Source organism: Quercus lobata, chromosome 8, assembly GCF_001633185.2.
Source record: "Quercus lobata isolate SW786 chromosome 8, ValleyOak3.0 Primary Assembly, whole genome shotgun sequence".
Lineage (NCBI taxonomy): Eukaryota > Viridiplantae > Streptophyta > Magnoliopsida > Fagales > Fagaceae > Quercus > Quercus lobata.
In genome coordinates this window covers 21,059,059-21,076,824 of record NC_044911.1, presented here as the reverse complement: position 1 = coordinate 21,076,824, position 17,766 = coordinate 21,059,059, and the positions used below count along the sequence as shown (strand labels likewise).

Below are 17,766 nucleotides of genomic sequence, written 5' to 3'. Positions count from 1 at the left end.
TGGTTCCTTGTTTATGACAACTAATGTGTATTTCCATGAGCTTGTTAGTCTTCAAGACCAGTTAAATCAATTGTGTAATGGTAGGGGTGATCCTTTGTTAAAGGGTATGGCATAAAGAATGAAATTGAAGTATGATAAGTATTGGGGAAGTGTTGATAGGATAAATCTGATGTTGTTTGTGGCTGTTGTGGTTGATCCTAGATATAAATTGAAATATGTGAGGTTTTGGTTTAAGCAATGGTATGACAAGGAGAAGGCTGATGAGTTAGGATTGAGAGTTAGGGAAGCATTGAATAGATTGTTCAAGCACTATAGTGGAGCAATGGGGACCCCATGTGGTGCTAGTGCTAGTGCTAATGGGACTAGTGAGTTTGGTAGTAGTGATATTGCTACCATGTCCTCCGTGCTAAGTGGCTTTGGTAGTGCAGAAGAAAGGATGAAGAGGTACAATAACTTTTACAAACAGCACTCAGCAGATGAGGATAGTGTAGAATGCAAATCTGAATTGGACCGATACTTGTTAGAAGCTAGTGTAGATCCGGAGACGGAAGGTTTTGATATTCTTGATTGGTGGAGGGTGAATTCTTCAAGATATAGGATTCTTTCTCAAGTTGCTCGTGATGTTTTGGCAATTCGTGTCTCTACTGTTGCATCAGAATCTGCATTTAGCACAGGGGGTCGTGTCTTGGATCCTTTTCGTAGCTCATTGTCTCCCAATACTGTTGAAGTTTTGATTTGTACACAAAATTGGTTGAGGTCCAAGGATTCAACTGAACCAATTAACCTACGAGAGGCAATGGATGAGGTGGAAAACTATGAACTTGAATCGGGTAATGTGTTTATCTTCTTTTCTAATCTTTTTCTGCTTTTATTATTTATAAATTCTTTTGTATTTATGTTATTTATTTATTTGTGAGTTCTTATTTATATACAATTTTTGTTTTTTTTGCTTTTTTCCCCTTTTAGAGCTTGCACCAAAACCCATTGTGGGTACAGATTTTGTTCTAGACTGATTTGGAAGGTGGGGTTGTTTTTTGGACTTAGCTACCTAAGGTAACTTAAAAATTTTATGTAATTTGCTTATGTTTGTTGGTTGCTGTTTGTAATGGTGTTAATTGTCATGTATTGCTTTATACTTTCTACTTATCATTATTTTTTGGGGATTGACATTGTAGGGATGGAGTTTTTTGTATATGATGACTTGGAGTTGGAGTTGGAGTTGGAGTTGTTGGCTGGCTGATTGTAGAAATTTTTTGTAGTTGAATTTCTTGGGCTGTTGCTGGTTGCTGGCTTGATGCTTTTTTGCTGCTTTCTGCTTTATTTTTGTTTACTAGTTGCACACATGACAACACAATTACTGAATGAAACACTATTAGTCTTAGTAGACTAGGCTGCCTCCATTTTTTGTGAAAAATATGTAGTTGTGTAGTGTACCGGTGTATATTCTGGTCCAACATCCATTATGGATATTTGTATAGTGCTTCTCAAGCACTACTTGACTATTTTGTAGTGCTGCACTACTACTCCTCCTTGGGGTTGTGCTACTGTTTATATTTGATGTGATTACTATAATAGAAATATTAATGTTAATGTTGTTGCCATGTTGGAATGTTGTGTCTTGATATTTTATAATTGTGTTTGATTTGGAATGTTGTGACAGGTTTAGATTTATTAATGTTTTAATGTTTTTAATAATTACATGTTTAATTTGACAGGTTGAATTTAAGTTAAATTATAGTTGAGACTTGATACTCTATAATTGTGTATTTGATTTGGAATGATATGAGTCTGGTGGCAGGTTTGAAGTTGTCTTTCTTGTGGTTGAAACTTGATAAAGAAAGGCTTAGTTAAAAGTTAAAAAGAAGCCAGTTAAAAAAAGAAATTATAATGGGCTCAAAATACTATTTTTTTTAAGGCTTAAAATCCCAAAGCTTGGAATAGGAATCTTTAAAAATCCAGCCCATATAACCAAACGAACTGCACCGAACCGTTAATATTAACCGCACTTTGTGTAGACCGGTTTTTATCTTTCAAAAGTCAAGTGCGGTTAAGCATTTGGTGAAACCGCACCCCACAGGTGTGGTGCAAAAAATCTCTCTAAAACCGACCGAACCGAACCGTGTACACCCCTAACAGTTAGAGCCCTAAGCAGAGTGAATGGCAGCAAAGGTTTTGGGATGTCCATGGTCTGTGTGTAGATATATGCGTGCATATCCATTATACACACATTATATCTATTATAATAATAACTAAACAAAGTGGAAGCTTGTAAAAGCCAGTAAGTTTGAAGCTTGTAAAACCAATAGCTTCTCAATTCAAGATCATTCAGCATTGAATTAAAAAGAAATTTTCCCTAATTCAAAATCATGACATAACTTGTGACATAATTTCTGGAAAAAATAGGGACTGATTTGATACACTTTCAAACTATATGAATTACAAAGCAATTTCCCCTAACAATGAACACCGTTGTCATGCTAACTGTATTTTACATGAATTTTTGCCCTAGATGTGCATCCAAACCCACTTCAAAACCAAACCCAACAAAGCTAAAACAGCAACAATAATTATGAATAGAGATAGAGAAAAATCTAACAGAGAAAAACTTAAGAAACCACACTCAAATCAGATTACATGCAAAGGGAAAAAATTAAAATTTGAACTCAACATTTACAAATTACCTTAATACATTTCTAATCCTTTAACTCTGAAGACAGATTGGGTTAAGCTTCGGCTGTGGTGAGATTGAAAAAGTGTGGGTTTGGATTCAGCTTCGGAAAGGGTCTACTGAACGGTTTGGTTTGGGTGCGGGTAGAAATAGGAGAACTTGAAGATGCGTTAAACTTGGGAATGGTCTACTGAACGGACTGACGGTGGTTACTGATCGGATTGAGGAAGGGAGAGAAACTGTTGAGGAAGGAAGACAAACAGTTTTAGAGACGTTACATTCAAAAACTCCTTCTTATTCTGCATATAAATCGGTTTCCACATTGACGAGTTACAAACAGTAACGCGGGAATATTTTATTGCCCAAAAGCCAAGTTGGAACACCAGCGTGGCAAGAACCTGCCCAGAACTCGGTTTCTTAATAGTCGAGTTATTTAAGTAACTCGATTATCGTATAATCGAGTATTGAAATAGGGGCACGCCCCTATATAGTTTTGAAACAGGGGCATAATGCCAAATATTTTACCCAAAAAGGGCAAAAGGCTAGATCCCCCTTGCAAAAGTCAAAACTCACTTTTGCATTCAAACAGTCAGTCTTCAATTCCAAGAAAATGAAATGTGACTTGTCGATGTGGCAACCACCAATTGGAGAACCCCATTGCTTGAAATATTACTATTACTATTATACAACTTAAACTTTTTTTTTTTTTTTTTTTTGAGAAACAATTATACAACTTAAACTGAAGCCAGAAGATTTTCGCAATTCCCACGGAATTTGCAAGACAACTTTGACCTTATTGTTATTACATATTCTGTGACGTGGCAATTTGGAGTACAGAATTTAGCATGTCAATTTTGGTTTTTAAACTCTTCCCAATAATTAATAATCATTTTTTTTAAGAAGAAGATTGAAAATATTATTAAAAAAATTAAGTTAAAAACGGATAAAGGTGTAGAGTTGAGGTGAGGAGGTTGAGAACTTGGTTTGGTCATGATTCAATTTTTATAACTTAATATTCATAGCTCAAACTTGTTTCTAAAAAAAATATAAATTAAAAAAAAAAACACTCATATTCAAAACTCACAACTCATAATCCAAAGACCTTACAAAAATTCCAAAATTCATATTTGGCAGTATAACACAATCACCTTATCTCAAAATTTAAATTCCGCTTTTTGTCAAACTGGTGGTGGCCACACATCACATCACATCACATCATACAGTTTGCTTAGCTATGGTTGCTACCTTGTTTCTCAAAACATAAAAAATAAAAAATTATGGCGGCTACCCGGGGCGTGATTTTTCTCTTATACCTTTCAATTTTCAAAGGAAATCTTCTCCCGCACGCCTCTCTTCCGTCACTGGTCTGATCCAATGAAATCCATGACTTGTCTGACACGTTGTTTCCTTTTCCACGTATAAATACATGAAAGTTCATATAGCATATGGTGTACAAGTCAAAGAGCAGAAAATAATCTTTGGAAAAGAAAAAAATGTATGTGACAAGGCCTCTCTCTATGTTCCAAAAGAATCCTTCGGCACTCTCATGGCCACCCCCTGAAGGTCCAAATTCTGGTATTTTGGTCATCGAAGATGAAGAAGCCGAGCAGCAGTATACTTGTTTTGGATTGTGTAAGAGTGATGAGCTCAAGGACTTGCCTTTCCCTCAGAACAAGAACCTAAAGCTTCGCTATTCATCAGGCGGTGGCGAGAGCGAAAATGTTTCTTATTTTTACGCAAACTTAATCCCAGTTCTTAATCAGCCGTTGTCTTCCAATCGGTACTATGTCATAAAGAGACGTGGAAGCCATAAAGGGTATGCGTATATATATATTATATATCAAGTTGAATTCAATTTCCAGTATTAATAATTTAATTATTAATTTTAGAAGAGATATAATATTTTCATAGTACTGTTCTGTCTCGCTTTAATATTTGTAGTTTTCTTCTAGAAACTATTTTGTAATTAAAAAATAAATAGTGATATGAAATTTGCATGTTGCACCTTGCTTTAAATCGTTTGAGCTCATTGGCCTTGTACCTTAATTGCCCCTTTTAATACACTAAATAATTAAATTTTATACATAAAGCATGAGTTTATGGATCAACTAGTACATGACATTCAAATTAACACAAGATTTGCTGTGCATATTAAGAATAATGAGAACATATAATCCAAAAATATCTATAAATTATTTAGATTTTAAGTTTTTTATATTTTAGAATTATACATAAAGCATGAATTTATAGATTAGATAGTACATGATATCCAATTAACATGAAAGTAGGTGTGCATATTACTAAGAATGAGAAAATATAATCCCATGGTAGAATCTTTAAAATTTTAATTTAATAAGAAAGAATTATAGTAAGCGTAACTAATTATGATAGTTATTAACATACATATATTATGATTGTGTTTGCATATGATATGATATGACAAAATTTTACTGGAGGGTTTAAATATATAATAAAATTTGGGCTCAATTAAATGAATATATATATATATATATATATATATATTAAAATTATGACATGTAAAATTATGAGTTTGAAGAGCTTATAGGACAAAATATTGTGAGAATTAAAAGCCAAACATTATCATGTGTGTGTGTCTATATATATATATATATATATATATATATCATGCAAAGACATATGTACTTCAAAGGAAGATTTTGCTAAAGTGTTGGCTTATTGGCAATATAAGCTATTTTTATCAAAATATTAATGTTACTATATCAACTTCAATTGGCCTTTTATCAGGGAAGCGTATCAAAATTCTAAGGAGGACGATATGGGAAACTGCTTTTGCTTCAAGTATGTTAGTGATGTAACACCAAAACCTTTGGATCCCAATGACATACACCAGCAATTTGAGATTCATCGGATCGAAAAAGGATGTCAAGGAGGTGGTTTTGTTGCCAAACCTATAACACCGGATGGGTTTCCTCCAAAGTTCCTCGGAAGAAAAGGGTGGGAAGTGCATACCTCAACTCCTAGCAATTTTCGATTAGGTAATGCACTAGGCCTAGATAGTGCCCTCCGTGCTCGCCTTCCAGAATTCAACTTCCCGCTATCATGTATGAGTTCTCAACCAGTGGTTGTGGGAAAGTGGTATTCTCCTTTTATGTTTATTAAGGAAGGAACATTGAAAAACCAAATTAGTACATCAATGTATTACGAGCTGACGCTTGAGCAAAAGTGGGAACAAATATTTGCATGTGAAAATAATGGGAGCCAAGGCAATGTTGTTGATGTGGATGTTGTTCTTCCAAGAGAAGTGGTTTCAGTTGCTGGGAGGGAAGTTGTGGATGTAAAAGTGGTCAATGGAATAATGTGGTTCAAGGGTTGTAGTATAGAGGGACAAGAAAGAAGTGTGGGATTGAGCTTGGAAGTTTTTGAGAGAATGAAGTGGGAGCAGGAAAGGGTTGGATGGGTTGGGGGGAGTGACATACAAATGAGCTTGAAAAGAGTAGAGGAATTTGGAGGAACGGGTAGGTGGGGGAAATTTGGTTGTTATATTTTGGCAGAGAGATTTGTGCTAAAGCGAATGGATGGAAGCCGGGTATTAACTTATGAATTCAACCACATTAACAAGATTCAAAGCAAATGGGAATGATTCTTTATATCTAATTAAATATTGTAAAATTCATTTAATTTTTGTGCGTGTGTGTGATATTAAATTTTTTTTTTTTGAGAGAGTTTCAACCTATTACATCAGTGTGTGATACTGAATTTTGTGTGTGTGTATGATACTGAATTGTTTACCTATTTTGCTTACTTCTCTTTCACATTATTTGATTTATTGTTTGTTGTTTAACCATCAAATTCTTTTTTTCCCATTGCTTTTAGATATATTCATATATATTTTTATTGAAACACGTGTTTAAAAAAAACAGGTGGAAAATGTGCTAAAAATATCATTCTGTTAGGAATGATTTATACAAATACCAAAAATAAAATAAAATAAAATGTCATTCTTTTGCTGTTTACATGCATGAGTATGGCTGTAAGGTTATGCTAATAATCTTAACCATCGGTTTAAACTAGTATTCTCATTTCAATATACAACTAGGCTATATTACATGCAAAAACAACTTTTTGATCTATGCTGACATTATTTTCAATATTAAACTTTTTGTTATTTTGCACCCTATCAAAGTGTTCTCATCAAGAGTTTAAAAAATTTTAACATTTAGTTTGTAAAAAACCAATTTTATAGCATTTAACACATCACTTTACAATATACTTAACATCAAATACTTTTTTTTTTCTTATCACTTCATTAAAATATTATTTATTTATCATTTTTTATTCTTTTTGAGAAAGAGCAGACAGTGAGATCTAAGGGGAGAGAGAGAAGGGGAATAAAAATAATAATAATAAATGAGTAGCAACTTGCTACAGTAGGGTGTTAGTATGTAATAACATTTTACTGTAACAAGGTGCTAAAAAATTTAAAATTTAGCACTGTGGGGCCAGAGAGTTTGTGACCCCAGCCCATTTCATGTTAAGGTCCAAGGCTTGCGCCGAGGAGACACAGGGCCGAGGGTGCATCATGAGAGTCATGGACGGCCTAAGGAAATGGTCGAGGACGAGCTCCTGCTCGGCATGCCATAAATGCCCCTAAAAGGAAGAGCGACCACAATGCGGAAACAGCACAATTAAAAGGCTGCCAAAACTGCAATAAAGCATTCTGCACCTGACAGAGCCATGCTCTTAAACTTTTACAAACACCCTCAACCACTCTGGGTATGGGCTGATGGGACAAGTATCAGTCTTGGAAAAGTTGATCCTACACGTGGACGAAGGATAAGGACTACAGGCTAATATAAAAAGAGGAACAAGCAATCCGGGAGAGGGGTTGGGAAAAATGGCCAAAAACCAGAGCCTCCCAGCCCGCCTCCAGGAGAAAGACTCCTAGGGCGAACACGATTTAATTATGTATAAACACCGCGGAAAACTACTGTCTTGTGACCAAGGCCTAGCCTTTCAAACCCACGCTCTATAAATGATATTATTTGGGCTTTTTCACGTGCGAACCCAATATTATTATGGGTCGTTACAAATTGTGTCCCTACAATTGGCGCTGTCTGTGGAAAAGGCTTGTGTGTTGGCATAGGCGGTAGGTCGAGACAGTCCCCTTGTCATTTCTAATAGCCAGTTGTAATGTTCTAGCGTAAAGTTCCACTAGGGGCTACGTTTCTTCGCTAGGGGCTACGTTTCTTCGCTAGGGGTTGCGCTTCGTAGCGTCAGCAGCACTGATGGTTCTAGGGGCTTGGCCGAAGAGCTAATCCCCCTAAACCAAGGTCCCACGCCATAACTGAGGGGTTAATTCCCCCAACTACTTAAATATCAAGTTTTGGACAGAACCAAGGTATTGCATGGTCCTCGGACTCAAACCTATGGGGAAACCAACTACTTAGAAATCAAGTTTTGGACAGAATCAAGGTATTGCATGGTCCTCGGACTCAAACCTATGGGAAAACCAACTACTTAAAAATCAAGTTTTGGACAGAACCAAGGTATTGCATGGTCCTCGAGCTCAAACCTATGGGGAAACCAACTACTTAAAAATCAAGTTTTGGACAGAACCAAGGTATTGCATGGTCCTCGGGCTCAAACCTATGGGGAAACCAACTACTTAAAAATCAAGTTTTGGACAGAACCAAGGTATTGCATGGTCCTCGGACTCAAACCTATGGGGAAACCAACTACTTAAAAAATCAAGTTTTGGACAGAACTAAGGTATTGCATGGTCCTCAGACTCAAACCTATAGAAAAGTCAGCTACTTAAGAAGAATTCTAAGTCGCTCAGTCTTCGGACCAAATACCAGAAAAGGTTAAGGCTATGAAAGTTATTAGGAAGATGGTGGAACGCCTTATTACTCAGCGACCTGCAGGGGCTGTTCATTTTTGGGTTATATATCCTCGGATGATTACTTCCTACACGGCATCGAGCATTCAGCCATCATCTCTTTCAAGTTTGGGCTATATAACCCATTTTCAGGTCGGTCTTATTGTACGCGATACCTCCAATAAGTTCATAATAACATCTTTTTTCTTAGTAAGGGATTTCGGCCCTAAGTATTGCTTTCTCAAGTCGGCGTTATTATGCCAGACCGCTATAATAGGCTCATCATAATATCTTTTTCTTTTCTTCTTAGTAAGGATTTCTGCCCTAAGTATCATTTGTTCGAATCGGCATTATTATGTCGGATAGTTTCAATAAGCACAGAGCAAGGTCTTTTTATTAACTGAGATTTCGGCCCTAAACATCGTTCATAGTATAAAAATAAAAAAGAAGTCACAGGGTAGTACGTCTATTCACGGCATAACCATTTCAAAAAGAAGAGATAGAATATACGAAATAAAGCAATGATGACTTTTATTAATATAAAGAGGCGTTACAGCGTACAATGAAGGGCTTAAACAAGCCTATATAGAAAAAGAATTACAAAAGCAATAAAAAACAAAACAAACAAATAACCAGAAATCTTTTTAGGCTTTGCTCCCAAGTCTTTCTAAATTCTGCCCCAGTGGCACCCATATTGAGAGGAGGACCTTCCTTGGCGGAAGAGGAGATGAAAAGGAAGAAGGAAAAGCACCAGGATGGATCTGGTGATGGGAAAGAAGAAGAAGGGGAGGCAAAAGGAGGAACCAGTGAAGGAAGAGAGGAAGAAGCAGGGATACTTTGTCCCTGCGTCAGTCCTGACTCCTAACACGCTGGTGCCAGGTTAGATATGCTTATAAGGGAGTGGCTGGTACTGATAATGGGTGACCCCAGCTCAGTCGCACCAAAAGTTTGACGCGATGAGCCCCTGCTTCAGATTTTGGCTGAAAGGAGGATGAGAAGTATCATGAGTCTCTGCCATCCTTGCCCTGACCAAGTCATTTTGAGTTTCAGGAGAATGTAGCATTTCTGGGAAGGGTATGGTCTCTTCATTCCCGCTCCTATCTTGGACGTATCACAATTCAAGGTGTAAGCGAGCGGATAAGGGAAACTCTGGGGGAGGCTAAGGGTTTTCAGACTTTAAAATGATTGAAAGGTCTCTGTGTAAGAGAAGTAACCTCTTACTTTTCTTCTTATATGAAGGGCAAAATGGGAGGCATTTAATCTATCCAAATTCCCAAGAAAATCTGTAAGCGAGAATATACCTACTCCACTTCCCCACGCTGTCAATAACCGTCGAATTTAAATAGTCTCGTAAAGGGAAATCATTAAAGGCGCGTTTCGGATAATGAAACGGCAGGAACGCATCGTGAATGAATTCAGAGGAATGTCTTGTAGCCCGGTATGTTTCCTGGATAGATGAAGAGACACCCACATTGATGAAGGGCAGATCTAAAGCAGACCGCAATAAAGGCGTGGCATTACCAAAACCCTCCTCTCCGACCAAGAGGTCGGACAGTAGGATTTTGAGGAGCTATTGTGGGGCCAGAGAGTTTGTGACCCCAGTCCATTTCATGTTAAGGCCCAAGGCCTGCATCAAGGAGACACAGGGCCGAGGGTGCATCATGAGAGTCATGGACAGCCTAAGGAAATGGCCGAGGACGAGCTCCTGCTCGGTATGCCATAAATGCCCCTAAAAGGAAGAGCGACCACAGTGCGGAAACAGCACAATTAAAAGGCTGCCAAAACTACAATAAAGCATTTTACACCTGACAGAGCCATGCTCTTAAACTTTTACAACCACCCCCAACCACTCTGGGTATGGGTTGATGGGACAAGTATCAGTATTGGAAAAGTAGATCCTACACGTGGACGAAGGATAAGGACTACAGGCTAATATAAAAAGAGGAACAAGCAAACCGGGAGAGGGGCTGGGAAAAATGGCCAAAAACCAGAACCTCCCAGCCCGCCTCCAGGAGAAAGACTCCTAGGGCGAACACGATTTAATTATGTATGAACACCGCGGAAAACTACTGTCTTGTGACCAAGGCCTAGCCTTTCAAATCCACGCTCTATAAATGATATTGTTTGAGCATTTTCACGTGCGAACCCAACATTATTATGGGTCGTTACAAATTGTGTCCCTACAAACACCATTGATGTAGGGGCTTATTTTAGTGGTTTTGTAACTTTTGTTGCTAAAAATAGCTTTTAGCATTTATTCCACCTTTGATGAGAATGCTCTCATTGTTTTACTTACTAAAAATGCTATTTTTAAACTACTAGAGTAGCCTATTAGCTATGTAGGCATTTTATATCAATGTGACGACGATAATGGCCAAAATGAAAGCTTTGAAAACTTAAGGACCAAATTCAAAACAATGCCATAATATATGGACAAAAAGCTATTTTATCTACAAAGAAAATACTTACCTTAGCAATTGAGAAACTTTTTCATTATTGCTACTGCTTCATGTGTCGTCAGAAGAGCATCTTGACAAATACAATGCCAACACTTGTGTCATTGACGTCCCACTGCAACATCTCTTGAATCAGGTTGTATGTATAGACTCGGAACCTAAGTAATAAAAGTTACCAATATTGTAGTAATCTCCATTCATAGTATCAAACGACGAGCCTTTATTAAATTGTAAAAACTTTGGGTGAGTAGTTTTTTTTTTTTTTTTTTTTTTTTTTTTTTTCGGTAAACCAAGATCTTATTACTTAAGGGGGAAAAAAAAAAAAAAAAAATTCAGAGTAAGGCATAAGCCTCTCAAAACACATGCCAAAAAAATCATAAAACAACAAATTGATCTCCGAATGAGAGAATCATAGATAATAAAATCTTGTTCTTGCTTAGCTTCATATTTGGTAAGCCTACCAACACATTGGTTGGCCTCTCTGTAGCAATAATTGGTTTGCATCTTGGGAAATTGACTCACCAAACTTTTGTAATCCGCAATAAGAGAGGAATGTGCAATATTCAAATGAGCTTGACCCAACACCCACTCATCAACAACTTTTGCATCCAACTCTATCTCTAGTGATTGAATCCCAAGAGATGAACATATTATGAGCCCATCTTGAAGCGCTCATAGCTCGGCCAAAACACTAGTGGCAATGCAAATAGTTTTGCAAAACTTGCAACCCAAGTACCATTATGATCTTTGATTATACCTCCACTGCCAATAGTTCTTCAAGCCACCAAACCCATGCCTCTCTTCTTCTCTGTCACTCTATCTTCTTCTCAATTCCTCTCTTCAACCCACAGCCACCATGGCACCACCACCATAACCACCAAACCGATTTCAGGAACCCACCACAAACCCACACCAACACCGATGAACCCACCCATGAACCCACATCATTGACAACTAGCAACCCACACCACAAACCCAACAACCCACCCACGACTCCTATGCCATGTGTGTTGTTGCCTAAGAAGCAAGGTGTAACTTGTCTCTTCCCCTATGATTGGCTACCCATTGATGATGTTTAGATATAGACTTGTTCTTAAGCCCACGAACCCAAATCGAAAAAAGAGAGAAGACCAGAGAGGTAGAGAGAGAGAAAGAAGGTGAGAAGGAAAAAAAAAAGTATATATATATATATATATTAATGAGAGAAAAGAGAGAGAAGAATTAACTTTTTTTTTCCCTTTGTTACTATAGTAGATTGCCAAAGACAGTAGTTTACTGTAGCAAGGTTGTTAAATTTTTTTGACTATGGTACCATTGATGTAGCATGTATTTTGTTATTTGTGGTGCTAAAACTAGCAATTTAGCTTTTGAGCGCTATCAATGCTAATGCTCTTAATACCTTATCCTACCACCAGATTTTCTTGTACTCAAATATATATTTTAATCAAAAAGCAACATGACAAGCAATAAGACTCAAACTACTCTCAATTATCCAATAAGTATATAGATTCTTAAAAATCTCAAATTGCCAAAGCCTTATAAGTCAAAAAGGATTGAGATCAAGATATTGCATATTGTGTGATTGCTCTCAATAACTGAGATTGATAGTAAAAAAAAGACGTAAATGAATTTTTGATCCCTAGATATTGGACTCATTTTCATTTTGGTCCCTACTTTTCTATTTTATCGCTTTTAATTCCTAAAATGAAAAATATGTTCTGTTTTGGTCATTCCGTCATCTCACTAATGGAAATTATTTACGTGACAGACAGAGTGTACTATTGTCACACTAAATGCTGACATGACCATTAAAATTAAAAATAAAAAAAAATTGTATTTAGTATTTTAAAAATGTTATGTCAGCATTTAAATAAACAAAAAATCACATAAAATTTTTTAATTTTTTTGAATTTTCTAACTTAAAAAAAAAAGATAATTAAATTAATTTTTTTTATTCCTTTCATTATTATTATTATTTTGGAAGAATGTTCTTTGTGTTCTTCCCTAATATAACTCATATTGTTAATGTTATTATACAAAAATAATATTTTATTAAGCATTTTCTCGCACAATTACAAACTCAAAAGAAAAACTTCAACCCCAAAACTTCCATCTCAAACCGATTACGCACAATCTTTCACATAATAAATCCATAAAAAAAAAAAAAAAAAAAAAAAAAAATAAAAGCAAAAGACAAGAAGCTAAGCTAAAAAAATCCCAGAATTGAAGCAAACCTGCATAGCAAGAGCATCCAATATCCGCTTAGATTGCAATAAAAGGAGGTCAACCGGTCCCAATGTATTCACCAACACCAGTTTCAGCAACTGGGTATTTGTGGGATGCCTATCTGGTCAAGCTCAGCTCTAATAATCTTACTGGTCTCCAATTCCTCAAACCCAAGTTCTGGGTTCTCATGTATCTTCCCCCTAATACCCACCATCCAATAAAAAATCTTTGGCCTTTTAGCCAATTCAAGGAAGTTGACTGGAATTTGAGGCAACACTTCTGGCTAAGAGAGGGTTGTGAAGAAATTAGTAGAGACAGGAATGCATGGAAGTCAAATAGAGACATTGGGAGAAACCATTAGTTCTGCAAAGAAAAACATTTAGGATTTGAGATTTATAATGGTGCTTTCTTTCTTTCTCTGACTGGCCCACTCTCTCTATCTCTCTATTTCACTCAAAATCAGACCCAAATGTCTCAAGCTCCTCCTCCCTCAGACTGGTCTCTATCTCAAATTGGCAGGTCTCCCTCAATCAGATGGTGATTGTTGGGTTTTGCTCTCAATGGGTTTTGGTGTTTTGGATTTGAGATGTTTTGGTGTTTGGTTGATGGTTGGGTTTTGGCCTCAATGGGTTTTGATGTTTGGTTGCTAAGAAAATGCAAGAAAAGAAACAAAAATATTAATTTTTAATTTTGTGGCTGCCAAACATGTTATTTGAGGAAGAACATGTTCTTCCAACAAGATAATGAAAAAAAAAAAAAAAAACTGATATGACATTTTTAAAATGCTTAATACAATTTTTTTAAATATTATTTTATTGATCATATTAACATTTAGTATGTTAGTAGTACACTCTGCCTGTTATGTAAATAATTTCCACTAATTAGATGATGGTAAAAATAAAAATGAAATGCATTTTTTATTTTAAAAATTAAAAAAGATAAAACAAAAAAATATGGGGAGCCACCATTTTTCAACATTGCAAAAGTCAAAACACACTTTCGCATTCAAACCGTCAGTCTTGAATTCGAGGAAAATGAAATGTGACTTGTCGACGTGGCAACCACCTATTGGAGAACCCCATTGCTTGAAATATTACTATTACTATTATACAACTTAAACTGAAGCCAGAAGATTTTCGCAATTCCCACGGAATTTGCAAGGCGACTTTGACCTCATTGCTATTACATATTCTGTGACGTGGCAATTTGGAGTACAGAATTTAGCGTGTCAATTTTGGTTTTTGAACCCTTCCCAATAATTAATAATCATTTTTTTTAAGAAGAAGATTGGAAATATTATTAGGAAAATTAAGTTAAAAACAGATAAAGTTGTAGAGTCGAGGTGAGGAGGTTGAGGACTTGTTTTTTTTTTTTGATGGGGTTGAGGACTTGTTTGATTTGGTCATGATCCAATTTTATAACTTAATATTCATGGTTCAAACTCGTTTCTAAAAAAAAAAAAAAAAAAAAAAAAACACTCATATTCAAAACTCACAGCTCATAATCCAAACTTTACAAAAATTCCAAAATTCATGTTTGGCTGTATAACACCATCACATTATCTCAAAATTTAAAATCCGCTTTTTGTCAAAATGGTGGAGCCCACACATCACACAGTATGCTTAATTATGGTTGCTACCTTGTTTCTCAAAAAATAAAAAATAAAAAATTATGGCTGCTACCTTTCAATTCAAAGGAAATCTTCTCCCGCACGCCTCTCTTCCGTCAATGGTCTGATCCAATGAATCCATGACCAGTCTGACACGTTGTTTCCTTTCCCACGTATAAATACATGAAAGTTCATATAGCATATGGTGTATACAAGTCAAAGAGAAGAAAATAATATTTGGAAAAGAAAAAATGTATGTGACAAGGCCTCTTTCTATGTTCCAAAAGAATCCTTCGGCACTCTCATGGCCACCCCCTGAAGGTCCAAATTCTGGTATTTTGGTCATCGAAGATGAAGAAGCCGAGAAGCAGTATACTTGTTTTGGATTGTGTAAGAGTGATGAGCTCAAGGACTTGCCTTTCCCTCAGAACAAGAACCTAAGGCTTCGCTATTCATCAGGCGTTGGCGAGAAAAGACAAGTTTCTTTTTTTTACGCAAACTTAATCCCAGTTCTTAATCAGCCGTTGTCTTCCAATCGGTACTATGTCATAAAGAGACATGGAAGCCATAAAGGGTATGCGTATATATATATATATATATATTATATCAAGTTGAATTCAATTTCCAGTATTAATAATTTAATTATTAATTTTAGAAGAGATATAATATTTTCATAGTACTGTTCTGTCTCGCTTTAATATTTGTAGTTTTCTTCTAGAAACTATTTTGTAATTAAAAAATAAATAGTGATATGAAATTTGCATGTTGCACCTTGCTTTAAATCGTTTGAGCTCATTGGCCTTGTACCTTAATTGCCCCTTTTAATACACTAAATAATTAAATTTTATACATAAAGCATGAGTTTATGGATCAATTAGTACATGACATTCAAATTAACACAAGATTTGCTGTGCATATTAAGAATAATGAGAACATATAAACCAAAGATATCTATAAATTATTTAGATTTTAAGTTTTTTATATTTTAGAATTATACATAAAGCATGAATTTATAGATTAGATAGTACATGATATCCAATTAACATGAAAGTAGGTGTGCATATTATTAAGAATGAGAAAATATAATCCCATGGTAGGATCTTTAAAATTTTAATTCAATAAAAAAGAATTATAGTAGGCGTAACTAATTATGATAGTTATTAATATACATATATTATGATTGTGCTTGCATATGATATGATATGGCAAAATTTTACTAGAGGGTTTAAATATATAATAAAATTTGGGCTCAATTAAATGAATATATATATTATATATATATATTTATATATATATATATTAAAATTATGACATGTAAAATTATGAGTTTGAAGAGCTTATAGGACAAAATATTATGAGAATTAAAAGCCAAACATTATCATGTATGTGTGTCTATATATATATATATATATATATATATATATCATGCAAAGACATATGTACTTCAAAGGAAGATTTTGCTAAAGTGTTGGCTTATTGGCAATATAAGCTAATTTTATCAAAATATTAATGTTACTATATCAACTTCAATTGGCCTTTTATCAGGGAAGCGTATCAAAATTCTAAGGAGGAGGATATGGGAAGCTGCTTTTGCTTCAAGTATGTTAGTGATGTGACACCAAAACCTTTGGATCCCAACGACATACACCAGCAATTTGAGATTCATCGGATCGAAAGAGGATGTCAAGGGGGTGGTTTTGTTGCCAAACCTATAACACCGGATGGGTTTCCTCCAAAGTTCCTTGGAAGAAAAGGGTGGGAAGTGTATACCTCAACTCCTAGCAATTTTCAATTAGGTAATGCACTAGGCCTAGATAGTGCCCTCCGTGCTCGCCTTCCAGAATTCAACTTCCCACTATCATGTACGAGTTCTCAACCAGTGGTTGTGGGAAAGTGGTATTCTCCTTTTATGTTTATTAAGGAAGGAACATTGAAAGACCAAATGAGTACATCAAAGTATTACGAGCTGACGCTTGAGCAAAAGTGGGAACAAATATTTGCATGTGAAAATAATGGAAGCCAAGGCAATGTTGTTGATGTGGATGTTGTTCTTCCAAGAGAAGTGGTTTCAGTTACTGGGAGGGAAGTTGTGGATGTAAAAGTGGTTAATGGAATAATGTGGTTCAAGGGTTGTAGTATAGAGGGACAAGAAAGAAGTGTGGGATTGAGCTTGGAAGTTTTTGAGAGAATGAAGTGGGAGCAGGAAAGGGTGGGATGGGTTGGGGGGAGTGACATACAAGTGAGCTTGAAAAGAGTAGAGGAATTTGGAGGGACAAATAGGTGGGGGAAATTTGGCTGTTATGTTTTGGCAGAGAGATTTGTGCTAAAGCGAATGGATGGAAGCCAGGTATTAACTTATGAATTCAACCACATTAACAAGATTCAAAGCAAATGGGAATGATTCTTCATATCTTATTAAATATTGTAAAATTCATTTAATTTTTGTGCGTGTGTGTGATACTGAATTTTTTTTTTTTTTTTGAGAGAGTTTCCACCTATTACGTTAGTGTGTGATACTGAATTTTGTGTATGTGTATGATACTGAATTGTATACCTATTTTGCTTACTTCTCTTTCACATTATTTGATTTATTGTTTGTTGTTTAACAATCAAATTCTTTTTTTCCCATTGCTTTTAGATATATTCATATATGTTTTTATTGAAACATGTTTAAAAAAAAAAAAAAAAAGAGAGGTGGAAAATGTGCTGAAAATGTGCTAAAAATATCATTTTGTTAGGAATGATTTATACAAATACCCAAAAAATAAAATAAAATGTTATTCTTTCACTGTTTACATGAGTATGGCTGTAAGGTTATGCTAATAATCTTAACCATCGGTTTAAACCAGGGGTGGCAAAACATGTCCAAACCCATTTGTCCATTTAAATCTAGATGCTCTAATTGAATCCAAACTCATCCAATTATTAGTTGGGTTAAATGGGTATC

The 17,766-nt window shown here is 35.6% G+C and overlaps 1 protein-coding gene across 3 annotated transcripts; it reads left to right on the top strand.

Moving 5' to 3' along the window:
• The first annotated feature begins 4,029 nt into the window (after window positions 1–4,029).
• On the top strand, window positions 4,030–17,376 carry LOC115957595. Of its 3 annotated transcripts, none has more exons than XM_031075883.1 (2): window positions 4,030–4,484; window positions 16,365–17,376. In XM_031075883.1, the coding sequence occupies exons 1-2, from the start codon at window positions 4,162–4,164 to the stop codon at window positions 17,218–17,220; spliced, it is 1,179 nt and encodes a 392-aa protein (XP_030931743.1). In that variant the 5' UTR covers window positions 4,030–4,161; the 3' UTR covers window positions 17,221–17,376. The 3 variants fall into 3 exon arrangements, with proteins under 3 accessions (XP_030931743.1, XP_030931742.1, XP_030931741.1); XM_031075882.1 differs by lacking the exon at window positions 16,365–17,376 and adding an exon at window positions 5,435–6,435 and having other exon boundaries at window positions 4,044–4,484; XM_031075881.1 differs by lacking the exon at window positions 4,030–4,484 and adding an exon at window positions 14,894–15,393.
• The last annotated feature ends 390 nt before the right edge of the window (window positions 17,377–17,766 follow it).

What these genes read in the sequence shown, in the direction of transcription:
- LOC115957595 (XM_031075883.1), top strand. Translation starts at nt 4,162, where the DNA reads ATGTATGTGACAAGGCCTCTCTCTATGTTCCAAAAGAATCCTTCGGCA. An exon ending in AGACGTGGAAGCCATAAAGG is followed by an intron (nt 4,485 to 16,364) that starts GTATGCGTATAT and finishes GCCTTTTATCAG; the next exon opens with GGAAGCGTATCAAAATTCTA.